The sequence below is a fragment of the Ascochyta rabiei genome, chromosome 15, assembly GCF_004011695.2.
Source record: "Ascochyta rabiei chromosome 15, complete sequence".
NCBI lineage: Eukaryota > Fungi > Ascomycota > Dothideomycetes > Pleosporales > Didymellaceae > Ascochyta > Ascochyta rabiei.
Window position 1 is genome coordinate 1,198,592 of NC_082419.1, and position 13,794 is coordinate 1,212,385.

General features: G+C 51.6%; 7 protein-coding genes across 8 annotated transcripts, besides 9 other annotated features; 5 read left to right on the forward strand and 2 right to left on the reverse strand.

The window, feature by feature from the left end:
* Window positions 1–837: 837 nt before the first annotated feature.
* EKO05_0008825 (uncharacterized protein) lies at window positions 838–2,222 on the reverse strand (the record flags this gene model as incomplete). The annotated part of the gene is made up of 2 exons (XM_038941626.1): window positions 838–1,444; window positions 1,495–2,222. The coding sequence occupies 2 exons, from the start codon at window positions 2,220–2,222 to the stop codon at window positions 838–840; spliced, it is 1,335 nt and encodes a 444-aa protein (XP_038796353.1).
* Window positions 2,223–2,895: 673 nt separating this feature from the next.
* EKO05_0008826 (RBR-type E3 ubiquitin transferase) lies at window positions 2,896–4,365 on the reverse strand (the record flags this gene model as incomplete). Of its 2 annotated transcripts, XM_038941800.1 has the most annotated exons (2): window positions 2,896–3,158; window positions 3,210–4,365. In XM_038941800.1, the coding sequence occupies 2 exons, from the start codon at window positions 4,363–4,365 to the stop codon at window positions 2,896–2,898; spliced, it is 1,419 nt and encodes a 472-aa protein (XP_038796354.1). The 2 variants fall into 2 exon arrangements, with proteins under 2 accessions (XP_038796354.1, XP_059493377.1); XM_059637394.1 differs by having other exon boundaries at window positions 2,896–4,365.
* Window positions 4,366–4,381: 16 nt separating this feature from the next.
* Window positions 4,382–4,584: a tandem repeat.
* A 340-nt stretch (window positions 4,585–4,924) lies between these two features.
* Window positions 4,925–6,030, forward strand: EKO05_0008827 (Dolichyldiphosphatase; the record flags this gene model as incomplete). Its single annotated transcript, XM_059637395.1, has 3 exons — window positions 4,925–5,257; window positions 5,308–5,497; window positions 5,573–6,030. The coding sequence occupies 3 exons, from the start codon at window positions 4,925–4,927 to the stop codon at window positions 6,028–6,030; spliced, it is 981 nt and encodes a 326-aa protein (XP_059493378.1).
* Window positions 4,981–5,020: a tandem repeat.
* Window positions 5,027–5,078: a tandem repeat.
* Window positions 5,101–5,192: a tandem repeat.
* Window positions 6,031–6,459: 429 nt separating the features above from the next.
* Window positions 6,460–6,490: a tandem repeat.
* A 601-nt stretch (window positions 6,491–7,091) lies between these two features.
* EKO05_0008828 (uncharacterized protein) lies at window positions 7,092–7,302 on the forward strand (the record flags this gene model as incomplete). Its single annotated transcript, XM_038941842.2, has 2 exons — window positions 7,092–7,184; window positions 7,243–7,302. The coding sequence occupies 2 exons, from the start codon at window positions 7,092–7,094 to the stop codon at window positions 7,300–7,302; spliced, it is 153 nt and encodes a 50-aa protein (XP_038796356.2).
* Window positions 7,303–7,314: 12 nt separating this feature from the next.
* EKO05_0008829 (uncharacterized protein) lies at window positions 7,315–7,694 on the forward strand (the record flags this gene model as incomplete). Its single annotated transcript, XM_059637396.1, has 2 exons — window positions 7,315–7,537; window positions 7,615–7,694. 2 exons carry the CDS (start codon window positions 7,315–7,317, stop codon window positions 7,692–7,694), a joined length of 303 nt encoding a protein of 100 aa, XP_059493379.1.
* A 1,170-nt stretch (window positions 7,695–8,864) lies between these two features.
* EKO05_0008830 (uncharacterized protein) lies at window positions 8,865–9,779 on the forward strand (the record flags this gene model as incomplete). Its single annotated transcript, XM_038941802.1, has 2 exons — window positions 8,865–9,527; window positions 9,579–9,779. The coding sequence occupies 2 exons, from the start codon at window positions 8,865–8,867 to the stop codon at window positions 9,777–9,779; spliced, it is 864 nt and encodes a 287-aa protein (XP_038796357.1).
* A 466-nt stretch (window positions 9,780–10,245) lies between these two features.
* On the forward strand, window positions 10,246–12,255 carry EKO05_0008831 (uncharacterized protein; the record flags this gene model as incomplete). The annotated part of the gene is made up of 2 exons (XM_038941557.2): window positions 10,246–11,080; window positions 11,141–12,255. 2 exons carry the CDS (start codon window positions 10,246–10,248, stop codon window positions 12,253–12,255), a joined length of 1,950 nt encoding a protein of 649 aa, XP_038796358.2.
* A 73-nt stretch (window positions 12,256–12,328) lies between these two features.
* Window positions 12,329–12,441: a mobile genetic element.
* Window positions 12,400–12,426: a tandem repeat.
* Window positions 12,401–12,878: a mobile genetic element.
* Window positions 12,879–12,890: 12 nt separating this feature from the next.
* Window positions 12,891–13,794: part of a mobile genetic element that runs on past the window's edge.

Genomic DNA, 13,794 nt, shown 5'->3' on the forward strand with positions numbered 1-13,794 from the left:
CTTTGCCAGTATATACACTTCCAATACATGTTTATGCTTCGCTCACCATTTGCCAAATCCAAATCCTCAGCACCGCCAGTGTTTGTCTACTCTTCAACATGGCTTTTCGTACTTTTCGTGCTTTTCGACGAAGACAACGCCAAAAACACAAGGATCAGTTGTGACAAGACTGCCCTTACATCTCGAAACCACGACATCCGCTGAAGAGGCACCTTTCCCTCTACGCAGCCTAGGCCTATTCCAGTCTAGCCCACCCGCTTCCTCTTTCACAATCCCGTCATCAACCCTCACACCCCACCATGCCTCTAGACACTCAATTTTTACGCAACCGCAAACCTCAACATATACTCTCAAGCCCTCCGGTCCCGCCAAAACCCAACACCGAACCCTCGCTCTCCCAACGTCGAGGTCTTCAAGATCTAGAACCACCTAAGCAACTGAAGCCGTTACCACCCGTTCCCCAACAGGATCCCGTTCAGCTGAGACCTCTACCAAGGCCTCCTGGAAGAGTCCGACTGGGCGCTACCGCGCTGTGGATCGCAGTTTTCTTCCTTTGGTTCCTGTTAATCGTGATCATGCTGCCTATCATCATGGAAAGAGAAGCGATGATTGGCTTGAATAGTCGGTTGCGGGAATGGTGGTGACGAAATCGAGGGGAAGGGGGGGGGGGGGCGTTTTGGCAGTTTGAGCCATTATTCCTTCTGGAGGGCTGCCGAGTTCCGCAAGTGATGCTTACGCTAGGCTCATCCAACATGATCAAGAACCATGTCTTGACGAGAAAAGCGCGAAATAGGGAAAGGCTCTCTGCGAACCAGCTATATGAATTGCATGGAGAGATTACAGCTTCGAGTCCTGCTTGGTAGCATCCACCAGACTTTTCCTTCCGCCGAAGCCGAAAAGATAGGCGGCGATCTTGCGCATCTGTATCTCCTCACTGCCCTCAGTAATCCTGTAACGTCGGTGGTGCCGCCAAATGTGCTCGAACGGGTAGTGTCTCGAATACCCGTTCCCGCCATGGACCTGGATGGCCCGATCAGCCGCCTGTGTGCAGAGTCTGTTCGCCCAGTAGTTGCACATGGACACCTTGTCGCCAATGCTCCCCTCGATCTCATTGTGCGGCATCGAGTCCATCTCCAGTGCTGTCTTGCGAATGAGCTGCCGCAGCATTTCGCATTGTGTTGCGAGTTCTACGAGTGGAAATTGGATGCCCTGGTTGTGCGAGAGGGGAGTGCCGAAGGGTGCGCGCTTGTTCGCGTACTCGACGGATTGCTGAACACAGTATACGGCTGCGCCGAGGGAGGACGCGGCCTGACGGATGCGGTTCTCGTGCACAAACGCTTGTGCAACGCCGAGGCCGTTATGAATGGGTCCTAGGGCTGCGCTTTCGGGGACCCAGACATCTGTGATGGAGACTGTAGCATGGTCGGTCGGCATGTTGAGCGTCCTCACTCGATTAGCAGCAGCTCTCCAACTTCTTCACAGGTGATTTCTTACCACTCATACGACTCAGCCCTCAACCCTGGGGCATCTCTGGGTACGATGAAACAGCTTATTCCCTTGATCTCACCATCTCTCCCCGCTGTCCTCGCGAATATTGAGCAATGCGTTGCGTGATGCATCCTCGTCTGCCACTTTTTATGCCCGTTCAGCAGCCATCCATCAACACCGTTTCTCTTCTCCGACCGTCCCTTGGTCTCCATGTGCGTCGCATCACTTCCATGCCCCGGTTCCGTTAACCCAAACGTCATCCTAAACTCGCCCCTCAATCGCGCCGGAATCAGTTCTTCCTTCTGCTGCTCGCTCCCAAAGTTCATCAGCATGATGACGTCCGGGAAGTTGCCCACCATACTGTGCTCGTTCTGCAGGTCGTTGAACAGCCCCAGTCCCTTGGCAGCCAAGTGTTCCCGTATCACCGCCATCCACAGATTACTTCCTCGTCCATCCTCGCCGTTCTGCCCGCCGTACTTCTTGGGTAGGGACAGTCGGTAGAAGCCCGCTTCATCAGCGAGGCTGCGCGACTCAGACAGCAGATCTTCCCAGTCTTTGTGCGGAAGGCCGCCGGCGTTCCAGTCGGTGCGCGAGTGTTCGCGGCGGTGGTCGAAGAAGCGGTTGTTGTCGTCCTTGTGTTGCAGGGGCAGTATGGTATCCTCGATGAAGGCGTCGAGGTCGGCGAGGTATTGCTTGAGGTCGGCAGGGATCGAGAAGTTCATGGGCTGAGACATGGCGTTGTGGAAGAGGTGGGGCTTTGTACTCGCATATGAGTGCTCCAAGTGTTTGCGTAGTTGTGGTAGGTCGAGATGCCCCCCGGCGTGGTTCAGCGATCCGAATGTTCCGTGCGTGCATGTAACACTGCACTAGAAGCTCGAGGTAGAGTGGACTCAGTCGGTTCGAACATGATGATGACTCGCGGTGTCTTGTCGCAGTGAGCTTGCATTGACAGCTGTGTTTGCGGGGAAAGGACGCATGGGACATTTCGACCTCGGCCCTTCTTAGCATCTCGCTGGCGGCGCTATTCGGCAATTCCGATCTCGTTTTCAACGTCTACACCCGTGGTCTGTCCCCAGGTTCTTGTCACTCGTGAAGAAGACACGACTCACGAATACATGATGCCATGACACATCGTACTCTACAGGTTTCCACCCTTCCAGTTTGCCCAGCACACAAAGCATCCAATGCTGGTTCAGAACAACTGTACTTTTTGATATGTTTGTCTATCTTGACCGTGCTGTTTGTGATGGCTTGAGGACACACGAGGTTGTCGTACACAAGTAACACTTGGGGATTTGACAGGTATCATTTTACATGGATGCGACGCCTCTGTTCCGTTCGTGTCTCGTTGGGCTGGGCGCTCCACTCGATGCAACAAGATGTGGACAGGGGTCGCAAAGGCCTGTGTTACCTTGTATCTTCTTCGTCAAGCTGCACCTGTATTCTCATTGCCTCCTGTTCCCAAAACTCTGCGAGCTGCTCTGCTCCTCGTCTCCCACCAAACTGCACGTCGCCATTTACAATATCACCCTCGGCGCCGTCCATGAGCCGCTGGAAGCAGGCCTTGTTCTTTGGATCGTTGAAATGCTGGTAGGGTCGCCCTGGATCCAGCCAGGCACCGCATAGATAACAGAAATGTGTTTTGCACTGCGCACACGTCATGTGGTTGCCTGGAAGAACATTAGCTGGCTTGGATGCTTGCGAAAAGGAGGTGGACTTACAGCCAAAGGATTTTTGGCAGGGAACCGAACAGTAAGCGCAAGGCGAAGTGTTCTTCATGATGAAATTGAGAGAAGCCTGGTCTTCTTCGGTGAGTTGGTTTGCGTCGCGTGGTTCACAACGCACAAAATCTCCATGCCATGACGAGAGGCAGACGACGCAAAAGGCCAGGGTGCAGTCTTCGCAGACAGCCAGGCGATCCATGCCTCTGACGCCCACAGCGCGCTTCTCTGGACCGGTTGGAGCCTGTGGTTGTGCATGGCTATTGTCGTCTTCTGCTTCCGAGTCAGAGCTATCCATTGTGCTTATGTCCTTGATCTTGGGGTACTTGGCGGAACGCATTGCGCCTTGACACCAGGTGCGGGGGCAGAACATGATGCTGGGATCGGACTCCATCTTCTTTTTCCGTTTGATGTTGACGTAGCGCTCGACTTGCTCGCGAGAAAGGGGTATTTGCAACAGCTCTTTCGGCGACAGCAGTCGCTCCCTTCTCTTTCCGCCGGGGGTCGGCTTGCCGCATTCCGTGGACATGCACTTGACGTTGCTGACAGCGCCCTCGGTGATGCAGTTGTTGTAGTAGTCTTGCAGGCAGGCGACACAGAAGACGTGGTTGCAGCGCTGCATGCGATAACAGGCCGAGCCCTTTTTCGGCTCGAGACAGACCTCGCAGTCGAATGTCTCCTTGTCGAACAGCTCTCGCTTCATTCGCTTGCTGTAGGCCAGAAGCTCTTCCCGCATTGAGGCAGGCAGGGTGAGCTCGTCGACGCCAAAGCAGGCCTCAGCCCGCTCCTGCAACGAGGTGATGTAGGCAAATAATACCATGCCGCCGCCGTACTCGTCCCAGATCGACGTGGCCTCGTCGGCCAGCTTCTGCGCGCAGGCGTCTGGCAGCCACGGCGGGGTCGTGGTGATGCTGATGTGTGGCGGGCCGTAGTTTGGGTACTCTACGGGCAGGAGAATCTCGACGTGCAGCGTGGGGAGGTAGGCCAGGCGCTGGACGTCTTGTTCGGGCGTGAAGGTGACGGGCAGTGGCCTTGTGGGTGCGACGAGCAGGTCGAGCGCGGCGGTGTAGGGGTGGGCAGCGTTGAGCACGAGCTCTGGATAGATGGACTGCAATGTGTCGAGCTCCTCGGTGCGCTCGTCTGAGTCGTCGTCCATGGTGACGTAGGGCGGGGTGTGGTGTGTCGTGCGTCGTGTGGGTTGCGTGTGTGTGTCGTGTGCGTTGCGTGTGTCGTGTGCGTCGTGTGGTGTGTCGTGCGTCGTGTGGTGTGTCGTGCGTCGTGTGGGTTGCGTGTGTGTGTCGTGTGGGTTGCGTGTGTGTCGTGTGCGTCGTGTGGTGTGTCGTGCGTCGTGTGCGTGTCTATGTCAGTGTGTGTGGCGTCAATCACTTGTAGTGTTGTGGCGGCGGGTTAGGGCGGAGGAGAGACGGAGATAACCAAAGGGTGGTGACGGTGCAGTGGCGACGCGCCATGGCAAGACAGAGAAAAGACGAGTGCGCGCGTGGAGAAGAGCCGCATTGCTTGTGGCTGCCTGTGACTATGGGGCGTTCTTTGGTGAAGCGCGAGAGTGATTACACGACGCCAGCTCCGGGTCTTGTTCTGCAGGCGCAACCTCGTGTCTGTCTCGGTAGGCTCATGTCTCGACGTGACGGGCTAGCCGTTGCTGACAAGGCCGTGGATCCGTGGATGCTCCCGCAGCGGCGGGACTGGAATCAGGGATGCCAAGCGCGCGGGCGTGCAGCCGGACCCGCCGCCGGAGCGCATTACACATCATTGCGTCGAGCATCATGCAGTGTGCATCCATTGTGCATCGTCACCCTGTTCGAGTTCGAGTTCGAGTTCGTGTTCGAGTTCGTGTTCGTGTTCGTGTTCCTGTCTGTTCCTTGGAGACGACCATTCTCGCTCTCACGTGCTGCTGCCACACTCTCACAGCCACACCCACCCTCACTCGCACATACACCCACAATCATCCACAAACACACCCACGCATTCACACAGGCGCCATGGAGAACCCGCCGCTTGCGTCACTCTCCTTGACCCATGTGCACTATGTCCGTACCTCCCCGCTGCTGCTTCCTCTTCTCAATGCTGACCCTGCAAGAACCCCGCCGACCGCCTCTCCTACCTCTGTGCTTGGCTGGCTCTCGTGCCGCAGGGGCTGTGCGTCGTGTATGCAACCCTGATCTGGTCCAACCGTGAGATTGAAATCGGCCTCATGTTCGCCGGCCAGATGGCCTGCGAGGCCCTCAATTGGGTCCTGAAGCGTCACTTCAAAGAGGAGCGACCGCGAGGTAGGCACAGCCACGTCCGAGTCTCTCCACCCGGAAGACAGCCCACCTCGCAAGACAGCACACTGACAAGCGCAGAAATGCACGGCAAAGGCTATGGCATGCCTTCTTCCCACGCTCAGTTCGTGGCCTTCTTCTCCGTCACCTTGACCCTTTTCCTCTTGTTCCGCCACGTCCCCCACCCCACCGAAACCCACACCCCTTTCAGCTTCGCCGGCCGCTTTGTTCTGTCCCTACTGGCTATGGCCTCGGCTGCCGCAGTCGCTGTGAGCCGCATATACCTGAGCTACCACACACAGAAGCAGGTCTTCGTTGGCTGTGCTTGCGGCGCCCTGTTTGCCATCCTGTGGTTCGTCTTTACCACGTACCTGCGCAGAGCCGGTTGGATCGAGTGGGCGCTCAGCACCTGGCTGGCAAGGGCTTTCCGCGTCAGAGACCTGGTCATCCAGGAGGATCTCGTCGATTCAGGCTGGGCACGCTGGGAGGAAAGGCGCAAGCGACAGGACTTCCGTGTCCAGGGCAAGAAGAGCAGGTGATGCGACGTCATGCGATATCCATGAAGACGCTCGGAAATGCGAGGACCGACAATGGTCACGTCCAGATCATCGGACGCCTCACTCGCTTCACTCGCTTCACCCCGTCAACCCGTACGAAGCTCCTTCTCCCACGTACAAGGTGATTTGCTCTGCTGTCTAATTGCCCCTCGCTCGATGCTAAGAGCGTGCGTCTCGTTGCTGTTCCACTTTTCCATGTGCATGGACGCCACAATGGGGCCGTCATCCTGCTGCATCACCACAGGAGCCACTGACGCTCCCGCCCCCTCCGGGCGTGCATCATTTCATTTGTACGGCTCACCGCGGCGCTTCTGATTGCAAATCGGGCATTGCTATCAGTCGAGTGACGTCCATCTCTTCTCACCTACAGTGTTTCACAGCCGTGTTGCTGTTCGCTCACCTCTACTTGTATGCGTGCTGCTGCTGCTGCTGCCACTGCCGCAAGGCAATGTGGTTCATGACTTCGACGGTAAAAACGTCGTGAACTATGACCCACCAAGTATTTTGCAACGCATGCGGCCTATCAATCGTCTACCCAGCCTGCCCTCTAGATCGTCCTCGTCAAAGCGGGTGGGTCAGAACGAGTTCTCTGCCATGGTTTCGAAGCCCAGCTTGTACGTGTAAAATATGCGTTGAGAGCGTAGATGATGGTGTAGAGCTTGATAGTGTGGTGCGCTCATCTTATAACAATTTACATCTACTTTCACCAACTTCAATCTTCTTTCCCGCATCCCCTTCCGCCTTCAAGGCTTAACCTCCAAAACAAGGTTGGCTTTGCGTTGACACACCCTGACCAACAACATGGCACGACTTCCCGTGCACCGCGAACCAAAGTAAGATCAAACAGCCGCATCGATGGGCAGCCAAATAGCAGCGGCAGGCGGAAGCAGCCCCAGCTCAACACACTCCAGAAGCACTTTGTCGCTGCCTCAGGAGAGTTCTGTGGCATCTTTATGTTTCTCTACTCCTCCTCCGCCTGCCAGATCATGCTGCACACCCAATGCAGCGACTCATCCCTCAGAAACGGCGGCTTTAGCGCCACAATGAACATCCACATGCCTCTCGTCTATGGTCTTAACTTGTTGGTCAACGTATGGGCGTTCTACCGAATCCGTAGTGGTTTGTTAAATCCTGCTGTAAGTCTCATCTCCTTACGTAACGGCGTTCTGTCTGCTGAGACCTGACGTGACACAGGTAACTTTTGGCATGGTGCTTGCTGGTACAATACGTGGCCTTGTTCTTTTCCCTGCTTAGCTGCTTGCTGGCATGTGCGCCGCTGGCCTCGTGCAGTGCATGTTTCCTGGCGACATCTCGCTTACCAACACTACCCTCTCACCCGGCACCAGCATTGCCCAGGGTGTCTTTATTGAAACGCTTATGACAGATGATCTTGTCTTCGTCGTGCTCATGTTGGCGGCCGAGAAGAGCAAGGATATTTTTGTTGCGCCTGTGGACATTGGCTTACCGCTCTTTGTTGCTATGATGGGAGGTACGACAAGCTGCCACCCCCTTTTCTTAGTAGATTGTGAACGTGTATACTGACGGCCTTAGGTGTCTAATTCACAGGCGGTTCACTTAACCCCACCCGCAGTTTTGGTCCTGCCGTCGCTGGCACTCAGTTTCCTGACTACCACTGGATCTGTTGAATTGGTCCACTTCTTGGTGGCGCGCTTGCTGCTGGGTATTACCGCTTCGTCAAGTACTTTAACTACGAGGAGGCAAACCCGCGTCAAGACTCTGACGGCGAGAGTTGAATGGCATCACGTTGCCAAAGGATACATACCACACTCAACAACACATATAAAAGGACAACACTGTTACACGCTAGCTACACTGACGACATCACGACTTCATGGCTGTAAAACACAAGCGGTGGCGTTGAATTGTTGCGTTTCGTCTATTCATGAGGGGGCAGCCTTGCGAATTCTACAAGTGCCGTGACACGGGATCGCGTCAGCTCTCGGTACGTTTTACATGAGACCCCCTATATCTCAACATCAGTGTGGCGTCTCAAGGTTTTGTTGGTTTCTTGTGCTCAAAACTTTACAAAGTCCTCCCTAACATTATACACGCACGCATTGATCAGTCGATCCAAGAAACTGTAATCAGCCGAAGCTCGCAAAAAACCAATACAAACCCATCCCTACATTACGCCAGCTTGCTCTTTCCAGGATTCAGCTACGGAACCCACAGTCTTACTTTACCCCAATGGTGCGCTCAACCATTAACGCTACGCACTGGTTCTTTCGAATCATCCTCATCGTCACTCTCCCCCATGCTTATCACTACGCAGACTCTATTTCTGTAGCGTCAGAGGGATGATTCGGCATCGTGAACCCCAAGACTGTTCTTAGTGTGGAGCAAATATGGTAATAGGTCTTAACGCGCTACTAACCGTAGAAGGCGTTATCTCCCAATCAGGACAAAACAAGCGCTAGCGCAGTGGGCCCAGCGAGAAAGGACCGAACGTATCGGCCAAAACAGTAAAATGTTCAAGCATCATGTGGGAAATCAGTAGGTATACCAATGGCCACTTAACCGGTTCCATTTCATTCTGGTGAAGTCTTATAATCCCTAGAAAGAGCCTTTCCCCACCCCGAATAAGCTCACCGAGTTAACGGCTCTGCTTACTGGATTGATCCACATCTACAGCAGCGCAGATACTTAATGCCTCCATTTCTAACAACCGCAAGGTGTTTAAGCGCAGTCTTCTCTCATCTCTACAAGGCAAGCTACTTTCACCAGCTACTTCTTCGTTGCAAGGAATTTTCCTATCCAATATTAGCGCTACTATACAGGTCAACAGCTCTCTCATTATGGCACTAGGTGCAATTGAACCCCAAATCGCTGCTTCTGCTTCAGCCTCATTTTCTACACAGATCCCTGCCCTGTTCTCTCTTAAAAACAGGACGATAGCAATAACAGGTGGCGGCCGAGGACTCGGTCTCACGCTTGCTTTCGCAGTCGTCGAAGCCGGCGGCCACGCTGCGCTCATCGACCTTCTTCCTGAGCCTAGCGAACCGGAGTATTCTGTCCTTACTAAACTCGCCAAAGATTCATCTCTCACAGTGTCATACCGCAAATGCGATGTCACCAGTGAAGCCGACGTCGCCAGCATTCTCGAGTCGATCGAAGAGCAAGGAGAAAAGTGTGGTGCGCCGCTGGGCGGTATGATAGCGTGTGCTGGCATCCAGCAGCGTGTACCAGCCCTCGACTATGAATCATCGGACTTCGAGCGCATCTTACGTGTCAATGTCGTAGGCGCGTTTATCTCTGTGAAGAGGACGGCAATGATTCTCAGGGAGAAGGGCAGGAATGGAAGTATCGTGTTAATCGCGAGTATGTCGGGCAGCATTGCAAATAGAGGTCTGACCTGTACGGCATACAATACAAGCAAGAGTGCTGTGCATCAGATGTGCAGGAGTTTGGCACAGGAGTGGGGACAGTATGGCATCCGTATCAACACATTGTCGCCAGGTGTAAGTCTCACCCACAAAGGTCGGCTTCCGAATTACTGACGACGGTAATAGTACATCAGAACCGCGATGACAGATGAACTTCTGGCCGCAGATCCAGGCTTGGAGCAGATATGGATGCAGGGCGCACTCTTGGGCAAGCTGGGTGTGCCAGATGACTTCAAGGCGCCTGCGGTGTTTCTGCTAGCGCAGGGGAGCGGTTTCATGACTGGCGCAGACTTGAGGGTTGACGGTGGACACTGCGCCTCTGCTTAAGCAGTCAGTCGCTGTTACTTGAGGTGCATCGCTCTTTATCCTGCAGGAAACATCAGTTGTGTGCACATGTGTGCCATGCTGTTCTTGTCAGCCACATAACTCTGCTTTCTTCGCTGCTTGCCAGTCTATATGCAGGACAAAAGAGTCGTGACGTTAGCTGATAGTTGCCTGGAATCTACACGCAATGCCTTCCAGAATTGATGTTCAGGAGCGAGCGTTAGTTGGCTGTTAAACTTGCACTTAGCTCGAGTACATTGCATTGCTCTCGTTGTACCGCGTAAAAGGAAAGTGCGGGGTCTCCACATCGGCTAGTTTTCCATTGGCGCGGGCTGGCTGCTATTATTAATCTGTTTTGGTCCGTCATTTGAAATCTTTTTCCCGACATCATTCTCTCCTGTGGTCGCAGACATGCTCGACCTTGCCACAGTCCCGACATATACGGTTTAGAGTTTGCTGCCAGGGGCGCATGATTTGTAACATGGCTGACGGTCAGCGAGCCGGCGAAGAGAAACCGAAACGAGCGAGAGTACGATCAGGGTGCATGCAATGCAGGACCAAACGACGGAAATGTGACGAAGCCAAACCTGTCTGTGGTCGGTGCAAAGGCAAGAAGGAGGCCTGCCAATGGGGCACTCGCATCGTCTTCCGAGAGGAAAACAATCACGGGTTAAGCACGCTACAGCTGTTACCAAAGCACAAGACGTCGAAGAGCATAGCACCTGGGGGCTTTCAGATACAGGACATCACGGCTGAGGTCATCCGAGAACAGCAGCACCGAGAGGAGGTAGAACGATCAGCGCTCACAATAGAGCCGGCCTCAGCGGAGCACGACCGCTCACCCCGATTGGCGGATGAAGCTGCTAAACACTTTGATGCTGCATACTCCTGGGAAACGGCCGCTGCTGTAGACCAAATGCTAGTAGCATCTGAAGTATGTACGAAAATCGATGACAACTGCCAACAGTCGTTATTTGTAGGCAACACAGGGACTGCAAACCCATTGCCGGTTGTGAACGAATTATCTTACGAATGGTCCATTCCAACAGCGCTGGGATCGTACGACGACAGTATCTTCCTTCCTGGCTCCGCATATCTTGATGCGCACTCAACACTACGCAGTCATCTCATACAGGAGGTAAACATAAGTAGTGCGACCCGGACAAGAACGCCTGAGCTACCTCAGGACGACAGGCTTGACATGTCCGGTCTTGGCGATGAATTTTTAAACGGCCATGTGCCCCTCCAAGAATTTTTGACTGACGAAGACGAGTATGCTCTCCTTGAGAACTGGGTCGAAGAACGTAAGCAGCCCTAGCAAAGCACAAAGTCCCATTCACTAGACTTGACTGATCTGATACAAGTTTCGCCTTGGCTCGACAAATTCGACGACCAACGTCATTTTCAACATACTCTCCCGATAATGGCTCGCTCTCATGCGCATTTGCGATTCTCGATACTCGCCACCTCTGCTCGTCAGCTAGAACGCAAAGAGCGAAACTCACACACTGAGCGTAGTCTCGCTTTGTACCAGAAGGCAATTCAACTCGTCCTTCCTGAGCTACACACTCGAAGCACTCCTGTTATCGCGTCCTGTGTAGTCTTGTGTGTGCTGGAGATGCAGAGTAGTTCGCCCAAAGCTTGGCGCCAACACCTCGACGGCTGCGCACACCTCATACAAGCGTCTGGCATTAACGGCTTCTCCGGGGGTGTAAAGCAAGCTTTATTTTGGTGTTTTGCGCGTATGGATGTGTGCGGAGGTCTGATCACCTCCATGAGCACGCTCATTCCTATGACACACTGGGCTTCAGGATTGACTCTCGATGACGACACCAATTTGTTCAGAAAGACGAGCGGATTTAGTACTTACGCTTGCTACGCAGTCTATCTGTGTGGGCATGTTCTGGATCTCTCTACCCAAAAGCTGCAGCTCGCTTCGCATGTGGGCGTCTCCCCAAATACATCAATAGAAAGTTCAGAGAGGACATCATTATCCTACAGTGCGCGTTGGACTGAGCTCTGGGGTTACATCGATGACTGGTACCGCCACCGACCAGATGAAATGCAGCCCATTGCTTCCGTTCTGACAGAATCATGTCCTTTCCCCAAAATTCTCTACAGCAACCCTGCAGCCATATCAGGGAACCAATTGCATCATACAACCTCAATATTAATGCTACAGCACAAGCCTTCTAGCATGATGCGTTCGCCCAGAGCGCGCTCAATATTGTGGCATGCTCGGCAGATCTGCGCTATCTCCATCACCAATCATCATCATGGGGCATGGACAAACTCCATCCAGCCACTTTGGATTGCCGGACAATGGCTGAGCAACCCTAGTGAGCAGCAGGCTATTCTAGATGTGTTGGAGCGTATAGAGAAGGAAACAGGATGGGGTACAAAGTGGAGGGTTAAAGACCTGAAGACATTCTGGGGTAATCGAGATCACAAGACAATAGTCAGTTCAGGTCCTTCCTAAAGCCTTTTGCTTTTACCTATACCTGTAAGATAATTATAGTAGAATACTAATAAACAAAATACGCTATAAATGGTCCTAGGCACCGCCATTTCCCTTAGGTATTAGGTCCTCTCTAAAATCTTCTTTAGCGTTAACATGCTCTATATTAATTAATCAATTTATTAATTAGTTTAACGTCCTGTGTAAGTCTAAGACTACATAAGACAAGAGCAGTTAGGCTGCTCTAGTAGTTTAAGGGTTTAGTTTGTTTAAGGGAATGGTATATGTATAATTACAGTCCTATAGTAAGAGCCTATACTCTTAATAGTATATAAGAAGATTATATATCTATTGTTTATTAAAGGTACTACTTACAGGTTCCTACCTTAGTCTCTAACATAAAAGCTAGAGTAGCTGTAATTCCTTAGTTTATGTGTAGGAAAAGGTGTATTATTAGCCTTTGTCCTTATAGGCTGTCCTGCATTATTTTCCTTACTTCTCTGTATTCTTTATAGCTAAGTAGTTGGTGTTATGTTATTTATGTGTAGCTGTAGTAAAAGGTTTTATTATCTACCTTATGTATATTATATAGGTATACCTTATTATAGCTATATCCTTACTTTATTTAGTAGTAGTTACTAGCTTTAAAGAGTGTATAAGGCGGTTATGTTATAGACTAGCCTTAGGGTAGGATGTAATAAGGGTTAATATAGTATTGTATCTCTTAAGGAGGTAACACGTTGCGTGTCCTTCTAATATGTCTGTAGGGCACGTAACTACCCTGTCTTACTTAAGGCTTAGATAAGGTCTAAGCCTATAACATACCTCCTTTCCCTATCTCTCTCTAGCTAAGTGTATTTTACTAGGTCCTTTCTACGTTTTGTGTAGACTAGAGGGACGCTAGTAGTAGGTAGACTCTAGAGCTAGTTGTAGTTGTGTAAGGGTCTGCCTCTTAGTAGGTTAGCTGCTAGTCTAGTCTGTAGTTTACCTAGGGTGGTCCCTATATGCACCTAGGTTGTTTTTGTTTTACCTAGCGCACCTACCTAAGTTAGCTACTTTACTACTCTACGCTTCTACCTAACCTATTTGTATTATACCTACTCTATTTTTATATTACGCCTACGCCCTACCTGCTATATCTGTTATTACCTCTAGTTATAGCTACTAGGCTACTAGCTAAGAAGCTAGTAGTTCCCCTAGAGGGGGCAGTTATAGTCTGCTATAGTCCCTTCCCTCTACCTATAACATTCCTCTAGTATTTTTTTTCTATAGTTTCTAATTTAGTTATAGGGCCTAACTATATATATAGAAAGCTTACTACTATTATATTAGTAACTATAAGGTTAAAGGCAACTTAGATAATAAGGACCTAGTTTCTATCTCTACTAGTACTATCCTATACTGCCTATACTACCTTCTTACTATCCTTACTAGTTAGTCTTATATATATTCTATTTCTATTATAGACCTACTTACCTACTAACCTTCTACAGCTAGCTATATTTCTAGTGCTAGTAAAATGTGCTGTACCTGCGCTAAGTATAAGCACACTTATATTTA